The sequence below is a fragment of the Cervus canadensis genome, chromosome 5 (genome assembly GCF_019320065.1).
Source record: "Cervus canadensis isolate Bull #8, Minnesota chromosome 5, ASM1932006v1, whole genome shotgun sequence".
Classification (NCBI taxonomy): domain Eukaryota; kingdom Metazoa; phylum Chordata; class Mammalia; order Artiodactyla; family Cervidae; genus Cervus; species Cervus canadensis.
In genome coordinates, this window is record NC_057390.1 from 73,897,094 (window position 1) to 73,922,928 (window position 25,835).

Genomic DNA, 25,835 nt, shown 5'->3' on the forward strand with positions numbered 1-25,835 from the left:
TTTATTCCTTAGATTGTTCTTTTCCTCCAGGGCAGATGTCTTGTGCAATTTAAAAAGGTGTTTGCAATTCAAGATGAAGTGCGTCATCATTGGAATCATTTCATTAACTTTTCTTTTTTTAATTTATTTTTTAATTGGAGGAAAATTGCTTTACAGTGTTGTGTTGGTTTCTGCCATACAACAACGTGAATCAGCCATGATTTTACATATATCACCTCCCTCTTGAGCCCCTCTCCCCTCCCCCCACTCCACCCCTCTAGGTCATCATAAAGCACCAGGCTGGCTCCCTGTGTTATATAGCAACTTCTCACCAGCTATCTATTTTACACATGGTAGTGTATATGTGTTGATGAACATTAGGCTTCCACCAGGATGCATCTAGCAACTTCTGCCCAGGCATGGCCATAACATGAGAACTAAGTGTTTCAGTCATCTTTGTATCCTGTTATGCTTAAAGTTAACTTGGGCACTTCCTGGTCCTGGGTATCAGTCTAGCCCTGGAGGACTGAGAATGTGGCTTTTCCTTCCACAAACACATCTCAGTAACATTTTTTCTGGTGTGAGCCATCCAGAGATTCTTCCCAGAAGTGGGAAATAGGGGTGGGGGGTGGTGATCTGACTGCAGGGGACTAAGGTTATTGAACCAAGCTGATTAGGTCATTGTCTGACTTACAGATGCAGGCAGAACTGGTGACAAAGCCGTCTGTGTCTGTGGAGTTTGTGACAAACATGGGCATCATTATCCCAGACTTTGCCAGGAGCGGGGTGCAGATGAACACCAACTTCTTCCACGAAACAGGCCTGGAGGCGCGAATAGTCCTAAAAGCTGGGCAACTGAAGTTCATCATTCCTTCTCCCAAGAGGCCAGTCAGGCTGTTCAGTGGCAGGTAATTCTTTCACTTAGATCTGACCATACAGTGTGATAGAAGAAATGATAACTGCAGGATTTGGCCAAGCTACACAGTTGATTGAGAAAATTCAGGCCCCAGTGGATCTTGATGGGGGGCAGGGGGAATGGAGTGAGAGAAGGTACTGGATTACCTGCTTCTAACCTACCTAGACTCACTACATAATTACAGTTTCCTCAGAGAAGGTACTGGATTACCTGTCCTAGACTCACTTCATAATTACAATTTCCTAGACTTTTCATATTTCACTAAGCTGAGACTTAAGACTTACTGATTAAATAGTTGCTATTAGGTTGTATTTTCTTGTGTGATTTCTTTTGAGAATGAATAAAACAGTAGCTATAGAGAAAACATCCTTGGGAAATGAACATTTTTCCCAAGAAAAATGCCAAAGGACATACTGATCTGCAATGGCAAGTTCAGTAGATAAAGCATGAAAGTCCTAATCTACTAACTATGGGAGGCAACCTCCTATTGAGAGCTCCATGGTCAATAAAATCCTCAAACATGGATTTACCCTAGTGTTTCCATATTTTGGACACTTTTTTTTAATTAATAATTATTATGTTCACTGAACTCTAACCCCCTGAATGCTTTGCAATGAGTGTTATCAAATATAAGACAAATGGAGACCATTTTACTCTCATTCTCTTTCTGCCTACACAATAAAACTGCTCTATAAGGACACATTAATTTATCAGTTCAAATATAGTGAGATAAGCAGGGACTGTCAAGTGAAGGCTGAGTTAGAGGAAGCAGGAGAGGACCATGGCATTATGTCTTGTGGAGCCGGTGGCAGTTAGGGAAAGCATTTTGAAGAAAGCCACACTTCAGCTGACCCCTGGAAGTCGTGTGGGAGTTACCCAGACAAAAGAGAAAAGAATGAATGTTCCCAGGCAAAGAGAAAAGCATGTGCAGTGACCTGAAGGAAAAATGTGGTTCCAGGAACTACAAGAAGTTCCATGTGGTCAAGTGCATGGGAAATACAGTGAAAGAGGATGTGAGAGGCTGGCAGGGGTTAGCTTTGTGAGCCATCTTCAGGAGTGTGGGCTCTTCCAAAGACAAAAGGGTTGAAAGTGGGCGTGTAAATGAAGTAAGTTTGGTGTTTTAGAAAACTCTGACTCTGGAGTAGGAGATGGGTCGAGAGGAGGCATGGCTGGAGCAGGAAGATGAGTCAGGAGCTTGGTTACAACCACACGTGGGGGGAGATGGTAGTGCCACACCTGATGAGGGCAGGCAGACAGAGCAATGAACTGACCCCAGAAATCCTTAGGAGGTGGAAACTTGGTGATTGACTGGATGCAGGGAGTGGGGGGTTGGGATGTGAAGAAAAAGGAGGAGTCAGGAGGAGTCAGGGGTGCTCATCATTGAAACAGAGACTAAAGAAGCAAAGCAGTTGGTGAGGGGGACAAGGACAAATGCCATTTTCAACACACTGGCTTGGAAGTCCTGGGAGACTGAGAATACCCAGCTGTCGTCAGATCCATGGGTCTGAGCTCAGTGCAAAGGTCTGAACCACAAATACATATCTGGGCATCACTGGCACATAGAGGTTGTTGAAATCAAACCGTGATTCATGTAGAGTAAGGCATGAGGGACTAGGACAAGAACAGCTAGAATATACACATGTAAAAGGAAGAGGCATATGCAGGAGAGTGATAAGGGGTGACCGAAGCCATAAATGGTCACAAAAGCCCAGGAGCAGCCACAGGAGTGGATGGCCCCACGGACAGGGCATCACGGGCACTTAGGGTTCCAGCCCACCAGCAAAGGTTGGTCTCAGCACACCCCTAAAATGAGAAAACAGCCCTGAGAAAAGAACATGATATATCAGAGACCATCCTTAAATGGAATTGTGAAACATTCTTGTACTTACTAATTTTTTAAGAGCATACTGGGGAGGAGGATACCAGATATTTTCAGATCTAGTTCAGACTCTAACGTCTTCATCTGGCCATTAGTGAGCAACTCTACTGAATGCTTCCAAGAGATCAAAGAAGACAAAGCCAAAAAATGTCCATCGGAGGTGACTGGAGATGCTGATGAAGGCAGTTGCAGAAGCACCAGGAGGCTGGCTGTCAGACCCCTGTTCAGGAGAAGGGTGTTGAATGACAGTGGTGACTACAGAGGCAGACAGATTTCTTGATTGTGAGGGAGACAAGATGGGGCTAGAAGGGCAGGAAAAGGGTGTGGAGTGTGTGTACGCAGTGGAAAAAGAAATTTGAGTATGTTTACCACTGGTGGAGAAAAGCTAGTGGAGAGGGATTTCAGATGAAAAACAAGTTGTACACCTTTTACCTGCACTTTAGGAAGGAAGGGGCAGCCATGAAGTCAGGTCCCAATGACCATTACTGACCTCTCTGATCCTCTTTCATCTGTAAAAGGAGACTCTTAATTCCTACTGTCATGGAAACTACAGATAGGAAATGTGACCAACTTAGTGCAATGTCTTAGTGCAAATTGTTTTGGGAAATGTTAAGAGTCACAGGGTTGTTAGCCTTATTGATGTTCTTCTTACAGTTCTGTGTTTCTGAGTAAATCAAAGAATTTGAGGTGAATATGGACAAAGGGAAGATAGGGGGCAGGGTAAGGGGGCATTTGCATTGGGAGAATCAGTGATGTTCATTTCAATGACTTGAAAATAACTAGTTTTTTTTTCTTTCTTTCTTTCACTAGTAACACATTGCATTTGGTCTCTACCACCAAAACGGAAGCGATCCCACCTCTCATTGAGAACAGGCAGTCCTGGTCAACTTGCAAGCCTTTCTTCATTGGCCTGAACTATTGCATCACGGGTGCTTACTCCAATGCCAGCTCCACAGACTCTTCCTCCTACTACCCACTGACTGGGGACACCAGGTCAGAAATGCTCAGTGTCCCTGCCCAGCATCTGCTCACCTCCTAGATTTTGACCCCCTAGCAGGGCTTCCCATCTAGTGCTAGTGATAAAGAATCTACCTGCCAGTGTGGGAGACACAACAGGCATGGGTTCCACCCCTGGGTGGGGAAGATCCTCTGGAGAAGAAAATGACAACCCACTCCAGTATTCTTGTCTGGCAAATCCCATGGACCGAGGAGCCTGACGGGCTACAGTCCATGGGGTCACACAGAGTTGGACATGACTGAGCATTCACGTGCAAGCAGGGCCAAGGAAGAATGCCATGTCGCCAGCCTCAGGAACTTGTTCTATGCCTTGGTTATTTAGAACTGTGGTCCTCTGCCCTACACACCAGAAAGGTACCTACCTAACCTTTGTGGCTAGGTTTTGGCATCTCCACAGATGGGGAGGAGAGGGCAGTGTTGGAAGGTGAGGTGTCATAACCCCTAGGGAGGTCTTAGCTCCAAAAATAAACAAAGAAAATTTTATCAAACTCCCTCAAGGAAACTGTACCACTGCCACTGAGAATCACTCCTTTAAAAGCATCTCTTTGTAGATGGTGCCCCCTTTTTCTCCCTCATGCATTAGAGGAGGAGATCATAGACATATGCTGATTTGCACCCAGTTCAGTATCCATGTTTCCGTTACCTCCAGACACATGGGCAAGATCTTTCTTGAAGCCATTCCCACTCCGTCGCTTCCCTTGTGGCTCAGCTGGTAAAGAATCCGCCCACAACGCGGGAGACCTGGTTTCAATCCCTGGGTTGGGAAGATCCCCTGGAGAAGGCAAAGGCTACCCACTCCAAGTATTCTGGCCTGGAGAATTCCATGGACCTTATAGTCCATGGAGTCGCAGCGTCAGACCCGACTGAGTGACTTTCACTTCACTTCTCGCTCCTTATTCTCAGCTTCACTGACATAACCAGCCAACCCCTGTTGGTCCAAAAACCCCAGGTACCCTGGGACTTGCCCTTGACTTGGGCTTTTGGAGGAAATAAACGGACCTTAAAGATCATCATTAGTTAAGGACAAGAGACAGGGTTAAATAAGGACCAGATTTTTGTTGCAATTGAGGCCGAATTGTTTTGGCGACGTTATTATCATCACGAAGGCTCTAACATTATGCAATGTGTGCATTGTAACATCTTTAGATTTGAACTGGAACTGAAGCCCACAGGAGAAGTGGAACAGTATTCTGCCAAGGCATTCTACGAACTCCGGAGAGATGGTGAAGCCTTGGTGGACATGCTGAAGCTTGTAACTCAGACAGAAGGCAAGTATCCAGAAAATGGACCCTCTGTCTCCACCCTCAGTCTCAAGTCCAGGACTCACAAGGAGAACTCATTTCATTTAATGTATTTAACAAATAGTTACTGAGTGCTGGTTAAGGGTCAGGCCTGATCTAAGAGCTGAAGATAGAACAGTAAACAGAGATAAAGTCACTGTCTTTTGTGGAGTTTATAGTAAACAACCAAACAAGTAAATATTCAGAAGGTCAGATTCATGCTGGGAAGAATAGAGCACAGAGGGGTCTAGGGGATGTCAGGAGTGGCAGCCAGGAGAAAGGATGGGGGAAGGCAGTGCCATTTGGAATGAAAAGGGAAGCTCTCACTGGTAAAGGGAGCATAAACAGGAGGCCTGAAAGAGGTAAGGGGATAATGCACATGTAAAGAGTGTTACAGACTGAGGGGCCAGCTGGTGCAAAGGTCCTGGGGCAGGTGCATGGCCTCTGTTTGAGGAAAAGGAAGGAAGTCAGTATGGTTGAAGCAGAGATCAGGGAGGAAAACTGTAGAAGATGAAGTCAGAGAAATAGGGGCAGGGCGAAGGATGGTCGTGTAGTCTGCGTAAGGATGTTAGTTTTTACAATGAGTGAAGTAAGCTACTATTTTTTAAAATTGAAGTATACTTGACTTAAAATGTGTTAGTTTCAGGTGTATAGTCAAGTGATTCGGTTATATATATATATATATATATATATATATATATATATATACTTTTTCAGATTCTTTTCCATTATAGATTATTACAAGATATTGACTATAGTTCTCTGTGCTGTACAGTAGATCCTTTTTTAATCTCTTTTATATATAATAGTGTGTATCTGTTGATCTCAAACTCTTTAATTTACCCATCCACCCCCTTTGCCCTTTGGTAGCCATAAGTTCGTTTTCTGTCTGTGAGTCTGTTTTATCAGTAAATTCATTTGTATCATTTTTTTAGATCCCACACATTAGTGATATCATATGATACTTGTCTTGTTTTGTCTGACTTATTTCAGTTAGAACAATAATCTCTAGGTTCATCCATGTTTCTGCATACAGCAATGTTTTATTCTTTTTTATGGCTGGGTGGTATTCCATTGTACGTGTATACCAGATCTTCTTTATCCATTCATCTATTAGTGGACATTTAGGTTTCTTTCATATCGTCACTATTGTAAATAGTGCTGCTATGAACATTGGGGTTCATGTATCTTTTCAAATTAGGTTTTCTGTCTAATTTGGGTATATGTCCAGGAGTGGGATTGCTACATCATATGTTTATAGTTTTTAGTTTTTTAGGGAACTTCCATACTGTTCCCCATAGTGGCTGCACCAATTTATAGCCCCGTCAACACAGTAGAACGGTTCTCTTTTCTCCATGTCCTATCCAGCATTTATTATTTTTAGACTTTTTGATAACGGCCATTCTGACCAGTGTGAGGTGATACCTCTCTGTAGTTTTGATTTGTGTTTCTCTAATAATTAGTGATGCTGAGCATCTTTGCAAATGCCTCTTGGACATCTCTATCTCTTCTTTAGAGAAATGTCTATTTAGGTCTTCTACCCATTTTTTGATTGGGTTGTTTGCTTTTTTATGTTGAGCTGTATATATTTTGGAAATTACACTCTTGATGGTTTGCAAATATTTTCTCCTAGTCGGTAGGTCATCTTTCCATTTTGTTTATGATTTCCTTTGCTGTGCCTCTAAGTTTGATGATGTCCCATTTGTTTATTTTTGAAGAAGCGACTATTTGATTTGTGTTTATGCTGAGGAAAGACTTTAGAAGGACAAGGGCAGAGAAACTAGGGTGCAGCCTGTCACAATAATCCAGGCCAGAGATGGTGGTGCTTTGGATTGGATTGGTGGTGGCAAATGTGGTTGGATTCTGGCCATATTTTGAGGGTTAGGTGGACAGAATTTGCCTGATACAGTGGATATTCAGTGTAAGAGAAAAAAGGCTATCAAGACAACTTAAATTTTTGGCCTGAGCAGATAAAGAACAGGGTTGCCATGTCCTGAGATGGAAAAGGCCAGTGGAGAGGCAGGTTTTAGGGGATGGAAAAGCTGAGATATTCACTGTGGAAGATTATTTATGCAGGAACAGTAAGTCACAAGATTAAAAACAAAAGGAAAACAAAACCCAGAGGAAAGGGGGTGCTCACAGGGGCTAGGTATGAAAAAAATGTCATTTAACAATTTTACAAGAGATGTAAAATGGGCAAACCTGTGAACTGAAGGAAACCTGGGAATCTTGTGAAAAAGAAGGGAGGAGCTGGGAGAGAGGAAGGCAGGGCACAGTGGCAGGGAACCAGGAAGGATGTCATAGGCAGATGCTCATATAGAGATGTCATGTGTGCCTGACAGAGCCAAGCCTTTACTGATCCCTGGACATGCTAAGTGTTTCTCATGTCAGGCCCTTTGCACTTCTGATTTCCTCTGCCTGGACTGCTCTCCCCATTGGATACAGCCTGGCTCAGCATCTTTCTCACTTTTATTTGTTTATTTGGCTGTGCCAGGTCTTAGTTTCAGCATGCAAGATCTTTAGTTGCAGCATGTGAACTCTAAGTTGTGGCATGTGGGATCTAATTCCCTGACCAGGGATGCAACCTGGGTCCCCTACATTGGGAGCTCGGAATCTTAGCCAGTGGACCACCAGGGAAGTCCCTCAGCCTGTCTCTTCATTCAACCCTCTGCCCACATATTCTCTTATCAGAGCTTCTCTGGCCACCACACATGAAATAGCACCTCTTCTATCCTTATCTATCCTTTATCATCTTATCCAGTTTTACTTTTCATCTTAACATTTATTACCACCGGACATAATGTACTTGCTTATTGTCTATACACCTCCCACTAGAACGTCAACTCCATGAGGACTGGGACTCCCAGTGCCAAGAGCAGTGCCTCACCCATGATAAGTAATCAATAATTATTTACAAATTGAACACATGTCCAGTTAAAAATTTTTTAAATTTTAAATTTTTTAAAATTTAAGGTAAATTTTTACCTTAATTTAAAATTTAAATTTAATTTAAATTAAATTTAATTTAAAATTTTTTAATTTTTACCCCCGAGTTAAAAATTTAAGGTAAAATCCTTGAACTGTGTCCTCACTTGAGTGCATTAAGTTCTGGAGGTTTCTCTGCCTCGTTCTCTTTCCTTCCTACATGGAGCTGATGAATATGCATCTTGACTCTCCTGTACACTCTCCCAGGTGTGAAGCAGACCGAGGCTACTCTGCTGTTTAGATACAACCGGCAAAGTAAGACCTTGTCCAGTGAACTCCACATTCCAGATTTTGATGTTGACCTTGGGACAGTCCTCAAAGTTAGTTATGAATCTTCTAAGGAAAAGAAGTCTTACAAGCTCACCCTGGACTTTCAGAACAAGAAAATCACTGAGGTCACCCTCGCTGGCCACATAAGGTAAGGAACTCTCCGGGGGGTCTGGCCAGAGCTGTGGACCTTTCTGGCTCCGCCCTTTCTTCCTTTTCAGCTTTAAAGCTGACCAGGCCAGGGGTACCCACAGTCCACAGTGCAAGGAATCTTCATCATTCTGACTCTCTGCTCTTGTCTGGTTGGACCTACCTGCCATTCACTGGTATTACTATTCATGAGGCACTGTGCTGGGTACTTTAAATCTCAGGCCTCATGATAAACTGCAAGGTAGGTATAAGTTTTCCTGTTTTATAGATGAGGAAATGGCAGCTCAGAGGGTCTAAATAATTTGGCCAAGACAGCAGAGATAGTAAAGGGTAGAGCAGGATTCAGTTTTTGAAAACCTTCTCTCCCCTACCTCCCTGGAAAGTCCTGCATTTGTGCCCAGTTAGCTTTAGAAGTTCAGGAGTTTAATCTCTGGTCACTTCTTTGAGCCATTCATGTATCTTGTTTTCATCACCACAAATAGAACCCATGTTTCATCCTGCATATCTCCTTGGAATGAATGGAATCATTGACGTTGACTTTTTCTTTTTCAATAGCTATGACAGGAGGGAAGAAGGCAAAATCAAAGGTGTGATTTCCATACCCCGTTTGCAAGCAGAAGCCAGAAGTGAGATTCTCAGCCTCTGGTCTCCCTCAAAACTGCTCCTTCAGATGGACTCCTCTGCCACGGCTTACGGCTCAACAATATCCAAGAAGGTGGCATGGCGTTATGGTGTGTATGTCTCTCCTACATGAGCACACCCAAGGAGAGCTCTGTGTACTTGAGGGCAGTGCTGACAGCCGTAGGTAGGGACTGACCTGGTGCTCTTGACAGCTATTTCCCATGTGTGTTTTCAGATGGAGAGAAGATTGAATTTGAATGGAACACAGGCACCAATGTGGATACTAAAAAAGCAGCTTCCAATTTCCCTGTGGATCTCTCTGGTTTTCCTAAAACCTTGCATGCGTATGCCAGTATTCTCCTGGATCGCAGAGTTCCTCAGACAGACCTGACTTTTCAGCACATGGGTTCCAAATTAGTTGCTGTGAGTACACATCAGTCAGTCAATAAATACATGGTGATACATACATAGTCAACCCTACATTAGGTGAAAAAGAATATCCAAAGATGGAGAAGGTATGCTTCCCACCCCCAGGGAATTCCTGGGGAGAAAAAGAAGCATTGACATGTACACTGTTGTTGTTTAGGTGTTAAGTCTTGTCCAGCTGTTTTGCAACCCCATGTACTATAACCCACCAGGCTCCTCTGCCCATGGGATTTCCCAGGAAAGAATATTGGAGTGGGTTGCCAACTCCAGAGGATCTTCCCAACCCAGGGATTGAACTTGCCTCTCCTGCATTGGCAGGCAGGTTCTTTACCACTGAGCCACTAGGGAAGCCCTGAACATGTGTCTAGTTACCCATTTATACAAGGCTGTATGTTTTAAATACCAAATGAATACTACTAAGCAGAAGAGTTACCTGTGCCTAAGATATCACAGGGAACTTCAGGATACTGGCTAGAGGGTTGACTATACTCTGCATTCTTTTTATAAAATACAGGAAGAGATGAATTACTGCCAACCAATATTAAATAATTTTTATGATTTATATTTTAACTTTGAGTATATCATCCTGCTTAATGATAGAGCTGTCAAATTTGGATTATTGCCTAATGTGAATTGTGTTTGATGCCTGTCCGTGCCCACTGCTTTTAAAACTCCCGTTATTTTGTAGGCAGCAAGCACCTGGCTCCAGGAGACATCGAGGAGTCTTCCTTACGCCCAGAAAATACAAGATCAACTCAGTGGCCTGCAAGAGTTGTGCCTCCAGAAAATGGAATTGCCAAACTTCCACATCCCAGGAAACCTCTTCTTGAAAAGGTGAAAAAATGAACCAGAAAAATTTATTGAACCATGAGATGTAAATGGAAGATTTTACTTAGCATGCTTTAGGCATTTTTTCAATTTACATTTTTCATGAAAGTGATGTGAGCATTTTAAAGACATTAGTAACTGTAGCATAAATGCTGTGGCATTTTTGCATTAGTAAATATGAGGTCAGAATGTGAACACCAACCCAGTTAAAAAAAAAAATCCTGAGAAAGTAATTAGGAGATTCTGGTACTCTGTCCCTAAGATGTTTTATTCACAGGTTATGAAACACTCTTGGAGGTAAGTGGTTGTGTCACTGTAAGAACAAGAAAAACTATGATTTGGGCTTCCAGGTGGCGCTAGCGGTAAAGAACCCGCCTAAGAGACTCCGGTTCTATCGCTGGGTAGGGAAGATTCCCTGGAGGAGGGCATGGCAACCCACTCCAGCGTTCTTGCCTGGAAAATCCCATGGACAGAGGAGCCTGGCAGTCCATAGGGTCGCAAAGAGTCAGACACGACTGAAGCAACCTAGCCCACAGCTATGACTTAGATGGATGGTAGTAATAAGGACACAGCTCTTGGAAGGGATTTGAATGAATCTGAGTGTTTGATAGGTAGGGATTAAGACCAAGGACTCCAGGCCTTGGGAAGAGCATGAGCAACTGGATTGAGAATGGGCCACATGCACTATTGTTTGGAAGGTCAGGAGGCAGTGAAGTTCTTGCTGTCTGACTGTGGGCACTGTCTTTGCTCTTCATTTCAGTGACGGTCGGATCAAATACACCTTGAACAAGAACAGTATGGAAATTGAGATCCCATTGCCTTTTGGTGGCAAATCCTCTGAAGATCTAAAGATGTTCAAGACAATTCAGACTCCAGCCCTCAACTTCCAGCTTCTGGGATTCCACCTGCCATCTCAAGAGTTCCAGATCCCCACTTTTACCATCCCCCACTTGTATCCACTGCGGCTGCCTCTCTTGGGTGTGCTAGACCTCTCCACAAGTATCTACAGCAACTTGTACAACTGGTCCGCCTCCTATACTGGCGGCAACACCAGCACAGACCACTGGAGCCTTCAGGCTCAGTACCACGTGAAGGCGGACTCTGTGGTCGACCTGCTCTCCTACCACGTGCAAGGTGAGCCATGCTCGCGGGGAGGGTCACAGAACAGTTTCGCTCCATGTCCCAGTGGGAGAACCTCCTCTAGGAAGGGAAAACTTTCCTTACAGATATTTTTCCTGCTACTTGGAACCCTGTTCTTTTATTATTATTTATTATTATTATTATTATTAATTGAAGGATAATTGCTTTCTGATATTGTGTTGGTTTCTGCCAAGCATCAACATGAATTAGCCATAGGTATGCCTATGTCCCCTCCCCCTTGAACCTCCCTCCCACCTGCCTTCCCATCCCTCCCCTCCAGCTTGTTACAGAGCCCCAGTTTGAGTTCCCTGAGTCATTCAGCAAATTCCCATTAGCTGTCTGTTTTACATATGGTAATGTATATGTTTCCATGTTACTCTCTCCATATATCCCACCCTCTCCTTCCTCCCCCTCCACCACCTTGTCCATAAGTCTGTTTTCTATGTCTGTGTATCCACTGCTGCCCTGCAAATAGGGAACCCTATACTTTTTCCTTCCTACCTTTCTCCCTCCCTGCCTCTCTTCTTTTGGAAATATTTATTAAACACATATGTACCAAATATCCTACTAGGCAGTAAGAGAGAAGATGAACAGATAAACTGGCAGTTAGATTTCAGTGTGAAAGATGCTGTGACACGGTCTAGGTATAAAGTGGAGGCACTTGAAAGGGAAACCCAGCAAGGTCTGTGGTAGTCAAGGAGGGCTTCTGGGAGGAAGGCCTTTTGCTGTCAGATTTCATGCTCACACTACAAATAGAGGAGACTGTGGCACAACTGACCCAGACCAATGGGTCTTATTACTTAAAGCCTTATTACTGAAAGCCTTTCACCATAGCAATTGTTGTGGAGACATATGACTTCATTTAATCAATGTGTTTTGATTTTTATGCTAGGATCTGGAAAAGCAGCATATGACCACAGGAATACACTCACGTTATCAGGTGATGGGTCTCTACACCACAAATTTCTGGATTCAAATGTCAAATTCAGTCACGTAGAGAAAAGGGGAAACAATCCGACCTCAGGTCTGCTAACATTTGACGCATCCAGTGCCTGGGGCCCACAGATTTCTGCGTCAATCCACTTGGACTCAAAGAAGAAAGAGCATTTGTACATCAAGGAAGTCAAGATTGACGGACAGTTCAGAGCCTCTGCATTCTATGCTAAAGGTGCATATGATCTGTCTTATCAGAGAGATCCTGCCACAGGCCAGCTCACTGGAGAATCCAACCTGAGGTTTAACTCCTCCTACGTCCAGGGCACCAACCAGATAACAGGAAGGTATGATGATGGCACTGTCTCCATTACCTCCACCTCGGATCTGCAAGATGGCCTCGTGAAAAATACTGCTTCCCTGAAATATGAGAACTACGAGCTAACACTGAAATCTGACACCAGCGGGAAGTATGAGGACTTTGTCACTTCAAACAAGGTGGATCTGACCTTCTCTAAGCAGAGTGCATTGCTCCGTTCCGAGTATCAGGCTGATTACAAGTCACTGAGGTTCTTCACCCTGCTTTCTGGATCTCTAAACTCTCATGGCCTTGAGTTGAATGCCGACATCTTGGGCACTGACAAAATTAATAGTGGTGCTCACAAGGCAACACTCAGGATTGCCCGGGATGGAATGTCCACCAGTGCAATGACCAGCTTGAAGTATAGTCCCCTGGTGCTGGAGAATGAACTCAATGCGGCAGTCAGCCTCTCTGGGGCATCTCTGAAATTAACATCAAACGGCCGCTTTCGGGAACACCATGTGAAATTCAGTCTAGATGGAAAAGCTGCCCCCACAGAGGTGTCACTGGGAAGTGCTTATCAGGCCATGATTCTGGGTGTCGACAGCAAAAACATCTTCCACTTCAGAATCAACCAGGAAGGACTCAAGCTTTCAAATGACATGATGGGTTCATATGATGAAATGAAACTTGACTACACAAACAATCTGAATGTTGCAGGGTTCTCACTGGACTTCTCTTCCAAACTTGACAACATTTATAGCTCTGACAAGTTTTATAAGCAAAATTTTAATCTACAATTAGAGCCCTATTCCCTTGTAACTACTTTAAACAGTGACTTGAAATTCAATGCTCTGGATATGACCAACAGTGGAAAATTAAGGCTAGAACCTCTGAAGCTGAATGTGGGTGGAACCATAAAAGGAGCCTACCAAAATGATGAAATAAAACACATCTACACTCTTTCTTATGCTGACTTATCTGCAAGCTATAAAGCAGACACTGTAGCTAAGGTGCAAGGAACAGAGTTTAGCCATCGGCTCAACACGAACATTGCTGGGCTTGCTTCAACTGTGGACATCAGTACAAACTACAATTCAGACTCCCTGCATTTCAGCAATGCATTCCGCTCTGCAGTGGCCCCATTTACAATGACCATCGACACACATACAAATGGCAATGGGAAGCTGGTTCTCTGGGGACAACACACGGGGCAGCTCTACAGCAAATTCCTGTTGAAAGCAGAACCTCTGGCCTTTACTTTCTCCCATGATTACAGAGGATCCACAAGTCACCATCTCATGTCCAAGAGAAGCATCACCACTGCTCTTGATCACAAAGTCAGTGCCCTACTCACTCTGGCCGAGCAGACTGGTGACTGGAAACTCAGGACCCGGTTGGACAAAAACGAATACAGCCAGGACTTCAGTGCTTACAACACAAAAGACAAAGTTGGTATTGAGCTCAGTGGACGAGCCCTGGCTGACCTCACTGTGCTGGACTTCCCGATTGCAGTGCCACTGGTACTCAGCCAGTCCATCAATGTCATTGACACTTTAGAGATGAGGGATTCTGTTGGTCAGCCCCAAGAATTCACTCTTGTTGCTTCTGTAAAATATGATAAGAACCAAAATGCTCACACCATCCATCTCCCATTCTTTAAATTCCTGCCAAAATATTTTGAGACGACTCGGGCAGTAGTTATAGGTGCACTGGAGGCTATACAGAAAGAATTGAAGCGCACCCATATTGATCAACACATGAGGAAATATGTAGCAGCCTTGGACAGACTCTCACAGCAAGTTAATGATTATCTGAGCACGTTCAATTGGGAGAGACAAGTTTTGAGTGCCAAGGAGAAACTAACTGCTTTCACAGAAAATTATAGCATGACAGAAAATGATCTGCAAATTGTATTAGACAATGCCAAAATCAACCTTAATGAAAAACTGTCTCAGCTGCAAACATATGTGATACAATTTGATCAGTATATTGAAGATAATTATGATTTGCATGATTTTAAGACAGCTATTGCTAAGATTATTGATCAAATCATTGAAAAATTGAAAATTCTTGATGAACATTATCATATCCGTGTCAATTTAGTAAAAAAAATCCGTGATCTGTATTTTTTTATTGAAAATTTTGATTTTAACAAAATTGGAAGTAGTACTGCATCTTGGATTCAAAATATGGATACTAAGTATCAAATAAGAATCCAGATACAAGAAAAATTGCAGCAGCTCAAGGTACAGATTCAGACTGTAGACATCCAGCAGCTTGCTGAAATGTTCAGACAGCAGATTGAAGCTGTTGACATCAGAGTGCTTTTAGATCAGTTGAGAACTGCAATCCCATTTCAAAGAATAAAGGAAATTATTGAGCATGTCAAATACTGTGTTACAAGTCTTTCTGAAGGTTTTGAAGTAACTGAGGAAATCAATGCTTTCAGAGTCATGGTCCATGAATTCATTGAGATGTATAAAATAGATCAACACATCCAGGCTTTAATGGATAAATCAGTGCAGTTGGCCCAACAATATAAGCTGCAGGAGACTGTTCAGAAGCTAAGCAGTGTCCTACAGCAAGTCAAGATGGCAGATCTTGTTGAAAAATTGATTGGGCTTACCAACAATGCTCTCAAGCAGCTTGAAGCATTGTCTTTTAATCAACTCCTTGAAGAAGTAAACAGATTCCTTGACATGTTGGTGAAAAAATTAAAGTCATTTGATTACCACCAGTTTGTAGTTGAAACCAATAACAAAATTCATGAGGTGACTCAGAGAATCAATGATGAAATTCAGGCCCTGGAACTCCCACAGAAAGCAAAGGCATTCAGACTGCTTGTAGAGGATGCTAGGATTATGGTCTCAACCTATCTGGAATACCTAAAGGCCACCAAAATCACTGTATTCTTGGATTGGTTACAGAAGGCTCTAAGTTCAACGTCTGTAACTTACATGAAAACAAAATTTCAGGAGACCCTGGAAGATTTTCGAGACCGAATATATCAAATGGATATATGTCAGGAACTCCAGCGGTACCTATTCCTAGTGGGCCAGGTTTACAACACACTCATCACCTACATTTCTGACTGGTGGGTTCTTGCTGCTAAGAACCTTACTGACTTTGCAGAACAGTATTCAATCCAAGACTGGGCTGAAAACCTGAAAACGTTAGTAGAACAAGGGTTCACTGTTCCCAAAATCCAGACCACCTTTGGGACCATACCTGCCTTTGAAATCAGTCTCCGTGCCCTTCAGGAGGCTACATATCAGACTCCTGACTTCATCATTCCCCTGACAGATCTGAGAATCCCATCCTTTCAGATCAACTTCAAAACACTGAAGGATGTGAAAATCCCATCCAGCTTTTCCACTCCAGAATTTACCATCCTCAATACCCTCCACATCCCTTCCTTTACAATTGACTTTGTAGAAATAAAAATAAAGATCATCAGAACCATTGACCAGATGCTGAACAGTGAGCTGCAGTGGCCAGTCCCAGAAGTGTACCTGGGAGATCTGAGCGGGGTAGATACCATTCTTGCTGGAATCACGGTGCCAGACTTCCATTTACCGGAAATCACTATTCCAGAATTTGTCGTCCCGAATCTCAACCTTACAGATTTTCAAGTTTCTGACCTTCACATCCCAGAATTCCAGCTTCCACACATCTCACACACAACTGAAGTACCTGCTTTTGGCAAGTTGTATGGCATTCTGAAAATCCAGTCTCCCCTTTTCACATTAGATGCAAATGCTGACATTCAGAATGCAACAGCTTCAGCAAACCAGGTGGAGATCGAGGCTTCCATCACCGCCAAAGGAGCATCCAGATTAGAAGTGCTCAATTTTGATTTTCAAGCAAAAGCACAGCTTTCAGACCCTATGATTAATCCACTGGTTCTGAAGGAATCCATGAGGTTCTCCAGCAAGTACCTGAAGACGGAGCATGAGAGTGAGGTGCTCTGGGCTGGAAATGCTGTCGAGGGAAAGTCAAACACAGTGGCGGGTATACACACAGAAAAAAATACACTGGAGCTCAGTAATGGTGTACTCGTCAAGGTAAATAATCAGCTTACCCTGGACAGCAACACAAAGTACTTCCACAAATTGAACATCCCCCAGCTGGACTTCTCCAGCCAGGCTGACCTGCACAGTGACCTCAAGACCCTATTGGAAGCTGGGCACATAGCATGGGCTTCTTCTGGAACTGCATCCTGGAAATTGGCCTGCCACGAATTCTCAGATGAGGGAACACATGAATCCCAAAGTAGCTTTACTGTGGAAGAGTCCATCACTTCCTTCAGATTGTCTAATAAGATCAACAGCAAACACCTAAGAGTGAACCAAAAAATACTGTATGAATCTCGCTTCCTCAACTTCTCTAAATTCGAAATCCAGTCGCAAGCTGAATGCCAGCATGTGGGTCGCAGTGTTCTAGCTGCTAAAGGCCTGGCGCTGCTTCAAGAGGGGAAGGCGGAGATAACCGGCAACCATGATGCGCATTTAAATGGGAAAGTTGTTGGAACTTTGAAAAATTCTCTTTTCTTTTCAGCACAGCCATATGAGATGACTGCATCCACAAACAATGAAGGGAACTTGAGAGTTAGCTTTCCATTAAAACTGACAGGGAAGATAGACTTTCTGAATAATTACGCACTGTTTCTGAGTCCTAGTGCCCAGCAAGCCAGTTGGCAAGCAAGTGGCAGGTTCAATCAATATAAGTACCATCAAAATTTCTCTGCTGGCAACAGTGAGAAAAGCATCGAAGCCCACCTAGGAATAAATGGAGAAGCCAACCTGGATTTCTTAAACATTCCTATAACAATCCCTGAAATGACTCTACCTTACACAAATCTCACAACTCCCCAGATGAAAGAAATCTCCTTGTGGGAAAAGACAGGCTTGAAGGATTTCTTGAAAACAACAAAGCAATCATTTGATTTAAGTGTAAGGGCTCAGTATAAGAAAAACAAAGACAAGCTTTCCATCCCAGTTCCTCTGGATGCCTTCTATGCACTTATCCATCGTAACATCAATTCCTTCTCCAGGCTTTTCCAGACAGTGAGAAACCAGGCACTAGATTTTTTTATCAAATCCTATAATGAAGCAAAAACTACATTTGATAAGTACAAAGTTGAAAAATCCCTTAACCAGCAACCCAAGATCTATAAAATTCCTGGATACACTATTCCAATTGCCAACATTGAGGTGTCTCCCTTCACAGTAAAGATGTTAACATTTGAGTATATGATCCCCAAAGAGATCAGCACCCCCAGCATCACTGTCCTGGGTTCTGGCATCTATGTACCCTCATATACGTTAGTCCTGCCATTCTTAGAGCTGCCAACCCTTCATGTCCCTAGGGAGCTTTCTGAGCTTTCTCTTCCAGAGTTCAAGGTATTGAGTACCATAAACAAAATTTTAATTCCAGCCCTGGGCAATATTACCTATGATTTTTCCTTTAAATCGAGTGTCATCACACTGAATACCAATGTTGGTCTTTATAACCAGTCAAATATTGTCGCTCATTTTCTTACTTCATCATCTTCTGTCATGGACGCACTACAGTACAAATTAGAGGGTACCTCAAGTTTGACGAGGAAAAGAGGACTGAAGTTAGCCACAGCTCTGTCCATGAGTAACAGATTTGTGGAGGGCAATCATGACAGTACCATTAGTTTCACCAAGAAAAATATGGACGCATCAGTGACGACAACGGCAAGAGTCCAAATTCCAATTTTGAAAATGAGTTTCAAGCAAGAGCTTCATGGGAATACCAAGTCAAAACCTACTGTCTCTTCAGCCATTGAATTAAAGTATAATTTCAATTCCCCCAAACTGCTCTCTGCTGCTATGGGAACAGTTACCCACAAGCTCACCTTAGAAAGTGTCACCTCTTACTTTTCCATTGAGTCATCTACCAAAGGAGGTGTTGAGGGTTCTTTTGGTTCACGGGGATATTCAGGATCTCTTGCCAGTGAGGCCAGCACTTACTTGAATTCCAAGGGCACCAGATCTTCTGTGACACTGCAAGGAGCCTCCAAAGCAGATGGTCTCTGGGACCTCAAAGTAAAAGAAAATTTTGCTGGAGAAGCCACACTCCAACGCATATATACCATCTGGGAACAAAATATGAAAAACCATTTAGAGCTAGGGGGCCTCATTTTAACATCTGGAGAACATACAAGCAAAGCCACCCTGGAGCTCTCCCTGTGGAAAATATCAGCCCTCATTCAGGTCCGTGCACATCAGCCCAGTTCCCTTCTTAAAATCAATTTCCTTGGCCAGGAAGTCTCCTTGAATGTTAACACTGAGAACCAGAAAATCAGCTGGAAAAGTCAGGTCCAGGTTCATTCTGGGTCTCTTCAGAACAATATACAGCTCTCTAATGACCAAGAAGTGGCTCGCTTTGACATGGCAGTCTCCTTAGATGGGTACCTACGGTTCCTCAAAGATACTGTCCTACCGGTTTATGACAAGAGCTTGTGGGACCTCCTAAAGCTGGATGTTACCACCAGCCTTAATAGGAAACAGCATCTCCGTGCTGCAACTGCCCTCATATATACCAAAAACCCCAATGGTTATCTTGTTTCTATCCCCATGCAAGAATTGGATGATAAATTCGTTATTCCTGGACTGAAACAAAATAATCAAAATTCCGTTCATGACACACCTACATTCCAAGTCCCCTTTACAGATCTTCAGTTTCCATCTTACACACTTGACCTCAGTGAAATAAAAATCTACAAGAAGCTAAGTACTCTGCCATTGACCTTCAACGTATCAACTCTACCCAAAGTAAAATTCCCCAGAGTTGATGTGTTAATACAGTACTCTAAACCAGAAGCCTCCTCTGTTCCCTTTTTTGAGATAACTGTGCCTGCATCTCAGCTGACTGTGTCCCACTTCACCCTTCCCAAAAGTATTTCAGTTGGCAGCAGTGTTCTGGATCTAAACGCGGTAGCCAGTAACATCGCAGACTTTGAGCTGCCGACCATCACCGTGCCTGAGCAGACTCTTGAGATTCCTTCCGTGAAGTTCTCTGTACCTGCTGGAATTCTCATTCCTTCCTTTGGAACACTGACCGCACGTTTTGAGGTGGCCTCGCCCTTGTACAACACCACTTGGCGTGCTGGTTTGAAAAACAAAGGAGATCATGTTGAAACATTCCTGGATTCCACATGCAGCTCAACCATTCAGTTCCTAGAGTATGACCTAAATGGTAAGGAAATTTCCTGACTCCCCACCCCGCCCTAACACACATACTGTATTTCTTTTTTTTTTTTTAAGACTTTATTTATATTTGACTGTGCTGGGTCTTCGTTGCTACATGGAGTTTTCTGTAGTTGTGGCAAGTGAGGGCTACTCTCTAGTTGTGGTGCATGGGCTTCTCATTGCAATGGCTTCTCTTGTTGCAGAGCATGTACTTCAGTTGTTGCAGTTCCCAGGCTCTAGAGCACAGGCTCAATAGTTGTAGTACACAGGCTTAGATGCTCCTTGCCATGTGGGATCTTCCCAGATCAGGGATCGAACCCATGGTTCCTGCATTGGCAGGTGGAATCTTTACCACTGAGCCACCAGGGAAGCTCCCCTACTCTCTGCTGTATTTCTTCAATGAGAGTTGTAAATAAATCATTATGTATTTAAATAGGACTTGAGGCAAAGCTGCTATCTATAGCAAAATTTAAAAGAGGCAGGAAGGAGATAGATTTATACCCCATATGTGAAAACCATCCTGTTGAAAACCTACTGACATTCTACAGAAATAGTTTCAGAGAAAATAGGTGTTTCTGTAATCATTGTAGGATGCATAAGGTCTCCTTTTTTTTTTTTCAAATGAGGACTGCATGTTACAAACATATAAGACATATAGTTAAGATAGAATTCTCTGTTTTCACAAGGAAAATATTTATATCCTGCAGTTACTAATCTAATGAAATATAAAATCTGTCCCATACAGTTGTAGGAACACACAAAATCGAAGGTGGCATGTTAGTGTATAAGACTAACGCATCATTTGCACACCGTGACTTCAGTGCAGAATATGAAGAAGATGGCAAATATCAAGGACTTGGGTAGGGAACTTTTAATTTCACCTTTTTTCTAGTCATTGTGGTGTCTGCCATCTCCACCTCCTTTTCGTGATGGCCCATCTGTTTTTTGGGGGGCTTGGGGTTTTTTTGCTTTCAGGTACTGGAATGGAAAGGTTGACCTTAACATCACCAGCCCAACATTAACTGATGTCCATCTGCACTACCAAGAAAATGAGAACCACTTCTCCTCATCGGTAGCCTCCCCAGCCATAGGCACTGTGGTCGTCGACGTGAAAAACATTAGCGATACCTTATTGGGATGGAACCTCTACTACAGCCCTCAGGTGAGTCCCATCTAGTGGTTTACACATATCAAGAGCAAACATAGAATATGGGCAGATAAATGGAAGTCCATACAAAGTATTACCTGGGCTTTCCAAAACCAGGTAAAACAAGCAATGAACTGGTTAAACTTCTCTTCTGAGGAACTCTTCTCCAGAAAGTGTTAGGAGTCTTTTATTGATTGTATGAGATGCACATATGACTTCCTATTACCACTATTATTTTATTACATTTGGGTAATTCTAGAAAGATGAGAGATTTTGCCTCATCACCTAAATCGTGGACAAACTCTGCCATATGCTGAGTACATTTTTCAGATTGGGACATCTGGAGCATTTGAAGCTTCAAAATTCTTCCCCACGATAGGATTGTTAGGTAAGATATGCCAGATTCCTTTCACCTACCATACAAGTTCTGCCGGGGCCAAATCAAAGATGCCATTAGTAGAGAAGAAGAAATAATCAGGTTCTATTATTAAGTTTGTCATAGGCTTGGAGGATGGATGGCACCTGGTATTGGTCTTCTAGTTCTCTCCTAGATGGACCCTGGACATTTTTCATTTTTGTTACATCTTCTTTCTCTGAATTAGTGTGTTCCTGGGTTTTTTTTTTTCCTCCCCATTCTCTCCATCCTCCTCCTCCCTCTTCCTCCACTTTCTCTTCCTCTTCTGACCTTCAGTCCTAGAAAAGCCTTGATGTTAAATGTCACTGTGCAAATGCTGTACATAATTTTATCCTTTCTGGGGCATGTGTTAAAGAGGAATTAACAAGAGTGTATTTGCTTACCCATAAGACAAACACATATGAAAGATATGACATGTGAAAGATAAATCTCCATCAGAATATGAAAGATCCTCTGATCTTTACTTTTAATTGCTAATGAAGTTTTAATGCAGTATATTATGTAATCAGGATAATTGAAAACATGTTTTTTTCATCCTTTTCTGCTGGTCTTAGGCCTCTCCAGATAAAATACTCAACATATTCAAAATGGAGTTGAGGGTCCTGGAATTGGATGATAAAGTTCAGATCAAGGCTAACTGGGAAGAAGAAGCAGTGTCCGAATTGTTAAGCTCACTCAAAGACAATGTGCCCAGGGCCACGGGAGCCCTTTATGACTATGTCAACAAGTACCACCAAGAGTACACGGGACTTGATCTGAAAGATGCTTCTTTAAAACTGAGGAGAGGCCTGCAGGACAGCGCTGATCAGGTGTATCAAGGGGCCATGAGGCAGATTGATGAAGTGGACATGAAGCTCCGAAGCATGGCCAGAGGCACCACTGAAACCTACCAGCAGTGGAAGGACAAGGCCCAGCATCTGTACCGGGAACTGTTGGCTCAGAAGGACCACAGTGGTCTCCAGAGACTCCAGCAGAATGTGTCAGACAGCTTAATAGGAGTTACTCAGGGATATACCGTGACAGTCAAGCGTGCAACTGACTTGCTCATTGATCTCTTGAATGTAACCAGATTCCAGCTCCCAGGAAGAGCCAGGAACTATACTGCAGATGAGCTCTGCACTGTGGTCATACAGGAAATAGCGAAGCGACTGTCCCAGGTACATTCAAATATCCATAATGGGTTACATATACTGTTTTCCTATTTCCTATACCTGATGGAGGAGTCTGAATTATACAAGGACCTAAAAAATAAATTTTCTTTTCCGCCAGTGAGCAATCAACTAATAGGTATGGTCTTGGAGTATATGAAAACGCTTATATTTTTCTCACAAGAGATCCAAAAAGCACTTAGTTACCTCCAGTCTACCATGATGACAGAGATGCTAAGTAATCTTCAGAGGTCTCTACAATACATTTTCCAAGAGATAGAAAGTGAACTTAAATGCTTCAAAGAGAAGAAATTGACTGATCTCGTTAATCAAACCCTACAGAATATCAACACAGTCTTTGACATATACATTTCATTTGTTTTTACATCCCTGAAAGAAAACCTAGACTATAACTTTATTGAATTTAATGAACTAACCCAAAATAAACTTCAGGAAGCTTCTCAAGAATTACAGCAGCTCCATCAGTACGTGCAGGCTCTTCACCAAGAATATCTTGATCCAACTATGGTTGGCTGGACAGTGAAATATTATGAATTTGAAGAAAAGATCATCAACCTGATCAAGAACCTAGTAGATGTCCTTAAGGACCGTCATTCCAAATACACTGTCGGTGCTGCTGATTTTGCTTCCCAACTCTCAAGTCAGATTGAACCACTGATTGAGAAAGATTTGCAGGAGTATCTTAGCATCCTTGCCGATGCAGAGGAAAGAGGGAAAGAGAAGATTACAGAGCTTTCTACCAGTGCTCAGGAAGTAATTAAAAGCTGGGCTGTTGCAGTGAAGGAAATCATTTCTGATTACCACCAGCAGTTCACATATAAACTACAGGAGTTTTCAGACCAGCTCTCTGATTACTGTGAAAAATTCATCTCTGAATCTAAAAGATTGATTGACCTGTCCATTCAAAACTACCACATGTTTCTGAACTATATCATGGAGTTACTGAAAGAGCTACAATCAGCCACAGTCAATGACATGAGCCCCTACATAAAGGTTGCTCCAGGAGAGTTTACTATCACCTTCTGAGTTTTTATAGCAATTCTCCAATTAGACTTTCACATAGTAGGGAAAAAATTCAAACCGTATGTGTTAATATAACTTTTAACCAAGCCAGCCCTGTAACAGGCAGCTGGCTCCAAGCAGAAGCACATATGAACTGGACCTGCACTGAAGCTGGCATCAGTTCTCTGAAGGTCTCTGAGCTCTGGGGAATGACATTTTTTGCAAGTTCAAGAAAACGAGGATCTGAGTTATTTTGCTAAACTCTGGGAGAGTGAAAACAAATAAATTCTTTATCGTGTATCATACCACTCATCGTGATTCATTCACATTGAAAGAGAAAATGGGAGTATTTATTCAAATGTCTGACATTTCAAAACCTCTGGAACACATACTGTTTTGAGTGATAGGGGAAAAGGAGAATTTAAGAAGGGACATATTTTGCTACCTGAAAGGAAGTAACTGATCTCAGAGAGTACATTTGCCAAGTGAGAATGAAAAATTATTTGCAGAAGCTTTCACATAATTTGATCCACAGGAGCATCTCATTATGTGACACACAGTCTTCCTCAGCAATCAGTCTGCATTTGCCAGGCAAGGCTCTCTGCTAGGTTCTGAGATAAATCACCAGGCCCTTTATTTCACTCACCTGCCAGGAATGGAGAAGGAATGGCTAAGAAGTCCTAGCCCCCAAGGACCTCATGGTGGGGACCCTAGAGGCTCCCTGAAGCTTGGCCAGGATCCATTCATGGCCGAGGAGGTAAGGGTAGGAGAGGAGACATGGGTTCCTAACATTTCTGGACCAAGCATACATTTATGCTCTTGAGTTTCTTTATTTCTCCAAACTTAATATCCAACCATCCTAAGTATAATCAAAACTCAAGTGTTTCCCTTGCTTCATCCACTCACCTCAAACTCTGATCTTAAACACTGGCAACATCCAGTCAGGGGCTTCCCAGGTGACTCAGTGGTAGAGAATCTGTCTGCCAATGCAGGGGACATGGGTTCGATCCCTGGGTTGGGGAGATCCCTTGGAGAAGAAAATGGCAACCTACTCCAGTATTCTTGTCTGCGAAATCCCATGGACAGAGGAGGCTGGCAGGCTACAGTCCCTGGGGTCACAAAAGAGTTGGACACGACTTAACAACTAAACAACAACAAAATCCAGCCAGAGCATCCAAGGTGAGCTTTGGTGAAGGAAGGCTAGAAGCTGATATCATTGGGAAGGGCAGCTATATATGCCATTCATTTCAATGGCACTTGAGGACAGAGGAAGGGTGTGACCATTGGAGAATAGGAAATTGCAGACTCTCACCCCTACCCAAGTCCTACATGAGGCCTATTTGGAAAAGGCCCTTCTTATTCCCAAATACCTTCAACCTGTACCATTCTTTCATAAAGCCTTCACATTCCTTTCTTGAAGGCTACTTTTAAAATGCACAAGCATTAGGAAACACATTAGCCTCTTGGTACCCTTGCATGATTCTTCTGTCTGGAACTGAGGAGCCAAAGAGAGTCACAGGGAGGTAGAATACATCTGGATCTGATACTAAAAGAAAGTCTTTTGGCCAGTGAATCAATAGATGGATGGATGGATGAATGTGTGGGCAGATGAATGAGTGGATGGGTGGATGGATGGAGATCATTGAGTGAATGAATGACAGAATAAATGAGGGGTTAGTTCCAAGGATGATATGGGAGGGAAATTAGGCCCAGGTCCCAGAGCATCATGTGAGTAGTTCCTGGCATAGTGCTACGAGACTTTCCCTGATGAGCTGTGAGCAGCAAGAATCTACTGAGTGTTCAAACTGAAAGGAAGCCTGGGGTTATAGCTTAATTTGGAGGGGAAGAAGTCCAAGGTTCTTAGTACTCATGTGGTGATACCTTTGTCTGAGGCATGAGTGGAGGAAAAAAAATAGACACAAATTAAAAATTACCATAGAATCACACAGTGCCACCTTCCTATTTCCCTGACTGGTATCCCTTGTATGAGGTACCCTGGCTGCCTTAGCATGTCTTTAACATGCTCAGTGAAGTTGGAAGAGGGAGTTCTTGAGTGACTTGGACTTTGCTTTCCCTCTTCCTTTGTCTTCTACTGCATATCAAGATACTTCTCTGGGTTCAGTTAATGGCTACATTTCTTACTTGTCTGGAGCTTTG

The 25,835-nt window shown here is 42.9% G+C and overlaps 1 protein-coding gene across 1 annotated transcript in view; it reads left to right on the top strand.

Annotated features, from left to right (window-relative positions):
• The window catches only part of APOB (apolipoprotein B), a 43,640-nt gene extending 19,657 nt beyond the window's left edge, over nt 1–23,983 (top strand). Inside the window, exons 18-29 of the mRNA XM_043469277.1 lie at nt 676–887; nt 3,585–3,767; nt 4,938–5,059; nt 8,264–8,474; nt 9,029–9,204; nt 9,330–9,517; nt 10,209–10,354; nt 11,109–11,482; nt 12,381–19,952; nt 20,691–20,805; nt 20,921–21,107; nt 22,062–23,983. Coding sequence (XP_043325212.1) covers nt 676–887; nt 3,585–3,767; nt 4,938–5,059; nt 8,264–8,474; nt 9,029–9,204; nt 9,330–9,517; nt 10,209–10,354; nt 11,109–11,482; nt 12,381–19,952; nt 20,691–20,805; nt 20,921–21,107; nt 22,062–23,702 — 11,127 coding nt within the window. The 3' untranslated portion in view covers nt 23,703–23,983. The remainder of the gene's footprint in view (nt 1–675; nt 888–3,584; nt 3,768–4,937; nt 5,060–8,263; nt 8,475–9,028; nt 9,205–9,329; nt 9,518–10,208; nt 10,355–11,108; nt 11,483–12,380; nt 19,953–20,690; nt 20,806–20,920; nt 21,108–22,061) is intronic.
• The last annotated feature ends 1,852 nt before the right edge of the window (nt 23,984–25,835 follow it).